General features: G+C 34.1%; 1 protein-coding gene across 1 annotated transcript; it reads right to left on the bottom strand.

The window, feature by feature from the left end:
* Positions 1-2771: 2771 nt before the first annotated feature.
* On the bottom strand, positions 2772-6485 carry LOC107787765 (transcription factor ILR3-like). Its single transcript, NM_001325443.1, is given in 5 exon segments — positions 2772-3194; positions 3351-3513; positions 3590-3667; positions 3990-4052; positions 6188-6485. Coding segments are annotated over 5 exon segments (702 nt in total). The 5' UTR covers positions 6325-6485; the 3' UTR covers positions 2772-2933.
* Between the last annotated feature and the right edge of the window lie 468 nt (positions 6486-6953).

Below are 6953 nucleotides of genomic sequence, written 5' to 3' on the forward strand. Positions count from 1 at the left end.
AGCAAAAAGTTTGGTGTGAGAGGAAATATAGAGGCAAAATTGACCTTGCAATTAATAGCCTGTTTGTCAAGCTTCTTCTTAGTCCAAAAGTGGTTTTTTTTTTTCAAAAAAAGTAAATTTTTTTTAAAATTTGAGGTATTTGGCCAAGTTTTTTTTTGAGAAAAAAATGCTTTTGGGAAAAAGTAGAAACACTTTTTGAGAAGTAGAAAAAAATAGTTTCTCCCCAAAAGCAAAAACAATTTTTACTTTTCTTCTTACCAAAATATCCTTAGCAAAATGTAGTATATTCCAAAATAGCTACTTGTTCTAAATCTAATACTTAAGATATTAATCTATAAATATCCTTTCTTATTTTTATGATAGCTTTCTGATATACTTATGGGGTGAATGCCTTTTTTATATGTTGACTAATTTTGTGATATATTTAAATCATCTTGAAAGAATTGAAGTGCTTTTTAATTTTATTTTCATATTTTACTTAAATAAAATGAAAAAAATTAATTATATTTTTTTGGAATTATTTATTTACTTATATAATATTAACTATTAAGTAAATCTCTTCATGTCCTAATTATTGATACTTAAAAGCACTTTTTGAAAAGCTTGACCAAACACAAATTATTACTCAAAAGTGTTTTTCAAATTGATTAGCCAAATACAAATTGCTTCTCTCCAAAAGTATTTTTTCGAAAAGCACTTTTGAAAAAAACACTTTTCAAAATAAGCTGATTTTTCCAGCTTGGTCAAACAGGCTATAAATTCAGTGACAAGAAATGCAAAAATTATGGCGGAGTTTCCTTGAAAAAGAAATTTTTTAATTGATTTTAGTGTCCTAAATATTATGACTTCTTACTTAATTCAAATAAGTAATGACTTAATAAGAAAGATTTTAGTTCATTTTGAATTCTTAAATATTAAAAAATAATTTAAAATATAATTTTATCCAATGTGAATTCTATTTCTAAAAATTAGAAAAGCAAACGACATTTTGCTAAAGAATTTCGTGCTTTTAATATAGTAATATAGAAATACAATTTAAACAACTAACTAGTACTTTTTAGTTTTTCGTAATGGTAAGTAAGTAGGTGTTTGCACATAAATTCCAAGATTTTTTTTTTCAAATTTGGAATTTCACTGAAATTTGATTTGAAGATGAAGTTGTGTTTGGTTATCATTTTTGCAATATATTTGGGTATATTTTTTTCAAAATCATGAAACATGATTTATACTCAACAATTTGTAAAAAATATCAAATTACCCCGAATTGATTATCCTATTTGAAACAAACAATCAAATATGCTTATTGTTTAACCGTTATCATATTATTTTAAAATCTTCTTAAAATAATCATGTATACAAGATAAGCTGAGAAAAAAGTATCAAAGGCCGCCGCCACACACTTTGGTGAGAAGAAGATATGCCTGCTACGTTTTGTGTCTTTCTTTATGGAAGGGGAAAGTGCGTAGTTGATGGTTACCTATGTTTTAATTCTAGTGGCTAACTGATATAAAGATTGGGTCCTTTTATAAAATCCAAAAATATAGGGAAATTTCTAAAACTTGAAAGTACTAATGTTATAATTTTTCAGTGAAAACTAGTTCATAACAGTTTTTTAAATTTGAAAATCCATTTTCAAGTTGGATTCAAAAAATTATACAATTTTCATAACCAAACATTGTTTTGAAAAGAAAAAAAAATTGGAAAAACGAAAAAAAAATTATGTTCAAACGGGGCCTTTAAATCATTTTACTCATTTGTTGTCATCTCGTATAAATCACTAATAACATAATTGTTACTACTTTATATTCTTCGAGAAAGAATGATGTAGTTATGATTTATCTTTTCATTTTACCTTCTTTTTTTAAAAAAAAAAAAAAAAACTTTGGTCATCTTTTTTAGTATTATACTTGGACAAGGTAAAAATGCAAAAATAATTTGAAATTAAATCAAGATTAACGATTACATTGACCCAATTATTGATAGTGAAAACTTATAATGGTAAAGTAGTTTGATGTGTCATATTCTACAATCTCGTGCTTGTGTATGTGCGCGCTTGTGTGTATTATAAGCTATTTTTACATATAAAAATATGTCAAATCTACGGTAATATGAATTCTGATCGATGCATAGGAACTAAGTTTTACTTGAGGTAGTGCTGTTTAATATTGATTTTATACTGTCGGGAAACGTTATCTGTATAGGAATACAATTTTAGGCCAGCATTCTTCAGAAAAGTCAGTAAAAGAGAGAAGAATATTCATTTTGGAAATGCAGGGAGTTTAAATCAAAATTTGGGACGCAAATTCACTTTCAAGCTTCGAGCTAGTACATTTTTGTTGAAAAGTCCAGAGCAGCCAAAGAACATTAAGCTAGCTGACAGGCAGTCTACAATATTACTAGCAGGAAAGATAATTCAATTTATTTTTATCGGATTGGTTGAATATATTGTTTTCTTTAGCCGAGGGTCTAATGGAGACATCCTTTCTGCCCTCCTAGGGTAGGGGTAAGATCTCCGTGCACACACCCTCCCCAACCACACTTGTGGGAAATCACTGAGCATATTGTTGTTGGTGGATTGGTAAAATATGCTCATATATATTTCATTTAACTTTACCGGAAAAACAGTGCAAACTGAAACAGCAACTTTATCATCAATTTCAGCACAGAGATTAATAACTACCCTCCCAGCCACAGGCAAAGGAGGACAGGACAGATAATCTAACAGAGTAAAATTGGACCTGGTCAGTTCCTGGTTAAGTTTATTAGATTTTACACATAAAGCCAACATTAATCCATTATAAGTTCAAAGGTCACAAAAGATCATCCACAGTAAGTGAACTTGAGGAAAAACTAATACAACCGGAGGCCATTGACTAGACGAATAATTTAACTGGAGAGTAAAGTCAACCATTGTAGGCTTTAGCTGTCACTGGTTAAGCAACTGGAGGGCGGAGCACGTGGTCCTGTGATGTATCAACAGCAGCAGGAGGCATGAATTGCCACATTGCAACACCAGGGTAACTCATGATCGGCACCAGCTTGCTTCCTGGAACTTGACCATGAGGGGCAAAAGCAGCAGGTATGGCAGGAGGCAAGAAACCAGGTTGCGCATTCGTAGTCTTTAGTTGTTGCTCTAGCTTCTCCTTTTCAGCCTTAAGCTTTTGCTTCTCATCTCGAAGCTCATTTTTCTCGGCCTACACAAGTTAACACATGCTTGAAGTTCAGGAGCAGAATAGTGAAGTGATGTTCTAGCTTTTAACTGTCACCACTACAAAACCAAGTAGAATGACAGATGCAAGAAAAAAAAAAGTTTCTATCAAGGATTGCATTGCGAGGGAAGTAATACTAGCCTTTAACTCCTTTATCTTTTCTTGTAGATTCAAATTTGAGTCTTTCAGCTTTTGAGCTTCACCACGTAACTGGGTCACCATGCGAACAGCATCCACCAGAATAGCAGATTTGTCCGTTTTGGGGGGCCTGCCAGGCTCAAGGAGTGCACCCAATTCCGTGAACCTGATAATTAGGTCAGTTTTAGCAATTCATCATGAAATAAAGAGAAAAGTTCTTATATAATGGGTTGTGACATCACTTGTCATTTAGCCTATCTCTCCGCTGTTTCTCTCTGCAAGCTTTGGAACTTGTTGGAGCACATGATTCAACTCTAGCCCTGTAACAATTACCTAAAATTGTGAGAGAACACATAAATAGGTCGAAAGGATTTCAGACTTACACCTCACCAAATTGAAAGCAGAAGCAACAGATGTTTTTAGAATGATGAATCACAGAAATAAAAAAAGGTAAAGAAATCTCAAAACTTAAAAAAGAGAGAGGGAGGAACGTGTCACCTCACTGATTTAATTAACAATAGTTGAAAACAGCAGCAACTCAAATTAAACTACACCCAATGATTGAGTGCAGCATCACATCCTTATTCAACAACAATTACCGAGATTACCACAAAAATGTCCAGAAAAGGTGAAAGCTCTTACCGTTTCTTAGAACCATTTTCCTTTGGGTAGTCTGATTCACCAATGGATCCATCAACTTCAGCACTAGAAACAAGCACAAAAAAAGAAAAAGGAAAACAGAGGTCAAAACTAAAACAATAAACAGAAGAATCAGGCACATGAAAGACTAAAAATTATGTCAATAGAAACCTAGCAGAATGCACAAACTTGAACTAGAAAGCACAAAATATTTCATGATGCAACTCCCTGCTGATCTATTGAAATTTTTCATACAGCAATAGCTACATAAATTCAGAAATTTTAAATCACGTGCAGTGAACACATCTAGCTGACAATCAAGCAAATTTTAGTCATTCAATTGGGTACTAGAAACATTGAATCCCCCTCCCCAGCATGGCTCAATTTTAGCCAATATTAAAGAACATTATTCCATTTCGTGCTTAATTTACGGTTCTAGTAGTAGAAGCAAAAGATCAATACAGGCGATACTAACTAGTTGAGATTAAGGCTTACTCGTGTTGGTATGCTTACATTAGGTCCAACGTTTTCCAGGAGCTTCTTTAGATTACATTAGGTCCAACATTTACCAGGAGCTTCTTCGCTGTGTTTCGAAACTTATGTCATTTTAAAAGTAAGTGTAGGGATAAGTGTACAACAACAACCACCCAATATAATCTCACATGAGGGGTATGGGAAGAGTAGTGTGTACGCAGACCTTAGACCTTACACCTTACCCATACCCAGAGGGGTAGAGAGACTGTTTCCAATAAAGTGCAGGGACAAGTGTGAGGTGCAAAATTATCTTTGAAGACATATTATCAATACTGTAATAAAATGGTCAAAACAGAGTGGAATCAATACAGAGGATTCATAGCTGGCCCAACTAGTGTCGGATTGAGGCTTAGTTGTCGTGTTGGTTCTTGTAGTAGTACTAGTTGTCTTCTATTCCTTCTCCTCTCTATTTAGCTTCCTTCTATATTCTTCATTTTGTTAGTCTATCTTTAAATATCCCAACACTTCTTTCCTCTGATTTTCCTCTCCATATCTGTTCCTCTTTCTACTCTGCATTGTCTCTTAGAATTCCCGCCTTTCGTTCTCAATGAGTTAAGTGGTACTAATATTTTTTCCTCAATCTACTGCCATCAAGGTTCTCACCAAAGAAATAGCATCCTCCTAGTTTAAGTGTTTCCTATTTTCTACTTCCCTTTAACGATGTTTATGAATATTTTCGCCTATTCCCATCAAACCTTGTCGTAATGTCTACAGTAATATCTGCTCACCTCTTTCTGCACATCGGATGCTCTGTGCTAAAAGTACTTCCCTATCCTCCATCATCAGTACATCCTCCTTCTGCATTGTTTCTTATCCAATCACTGCCACTACTACCAGATTCTGATGATGTCATCACTTCAGTAAGCGAAATGCAGGATTCTGACGGAAAGTAGGTAACACACGAGGGAAGACAAGTCAAATATTTCAGTTTTCGACAATAGTATTATATCTTCAAGCTGCTACTCCACTAAGGGCTGGACGTTAGGAACCTTATAGTAGCTTGCGCTGAAAACCATTAAGTTTCTACCTTCTCAACTCGGACAAAGAGGAAACTTCAGGTAACTGGACACTTTCAGCATTCCTATCTTAATTCTATAGTTGAATCTAGGTCGGCCTCCAAATTCTTTTCCAAAAGATACATATAATTCTATGTAAAGAATTATTTTTCACTAGACATATGTATTTTCTACTAACCACCTGTAGATAAGATAGTGGAATTCCATTACTTCCAAAATTTTACTAACTTTTCATCCGGAAAATGACAAAAATGAATTGCTTTCATAATCCTAACTTTAGACCTGAAGAACACTAAAAGAAACACTGTGCCATCAAATCACAATAAGATAAAGCAAAGAGGTATACAAATGTGAAATGTTCAAAATATCCATCATGCAAGTTAGACTATGTTTGGGCCCAAAACTAAAACCAGAAAAGACAGCTGAAAAACTAAAACCTAAGATTAGAAATTCCTAATGTGCAGCGTAAAAGTCCCTAAATGTTTAAACTTTATGGCACATAGAGCACAAGCACAGTTGCAGTCAAACGGGTTATCATGACCCAAAATTTTCTAAATCATGGAAAATATAAAGATTCATCAATCAGCTAAAAGATCCTAACTTTACTGAGTCACATAAAAAAAAAAGGCAAAATTTGAGAAAATAAAATACCTAACATTTCTTGAACCATTCAAGTTTTGCATGGGCCAATTAAACCCAGATGCCGTAGCTGAGAAATTCGAATCAGGGACAGCACTCTCTTCGAACCCATAATCATAAAGCCAGTTGGTATTCTCCGGTGAAACCATCTCCGATCAGTTGCCGAAAAAAAGAGGGAAAGAAATGCTCCCGGCGGGAGGAAAATTTTGGAGAGGAATTTACACTCGAAGGTGTTTAATTGCTATTTGGATGGAAAAGGAATTGGGAATTTGACGATTGGGGAAAATTCAGGAATTTTTTATTTCTGCATAATGGTATTGCGTGTTTTTTCTTATCTTTTTTAAATATTTTTATGTTGTAGTGACAACGCGTTATCAACTGGGCTTCCACGACTTGGACGTGCCGTTGATCAGATGAAATGATTGGGCTTGGGCTTCATCACCGGATTCTCGGAGTGTCATTATCCTGACGAAAATTTGATAATGACGGGTTAACAACTTACATTACACGGTAGCGGCCGGTAAAAATAATACGGGCTAGCCAGTTTTCGGACTGAATATTCAAAAGTAATCAGCATTTGTAATGTCATTGTAAAATAGTCATTATTTTGCTGCAACACGGAATGTTCCAGCATAATATACTGGAGATCGGTGCACCTGTGTATGAACTTCCAGCATATTATGCTGGAACTCCAACACGCGGAAAGTTCCAGTATAATATACTGAAATTGCAGTATATTATACTAAAGTATTTTTCCCCGGATTTTGAACAGTATTTT

Source organism: Nicotiana tabacum, chromosome 10 (assembly GCF_000715075.1).
Source record: "Nicotiana tabacum cultivar K326 chromosome 10, ASM71507v2, whole genome shotgun sequence".
Taxonomy (NCBI): Eukaryota; Viridiplantae; Streptophyta; class Magnoliopsida; order Solanales; family Solanaceae; genus Nicotiana; species Nicotiana tabacum.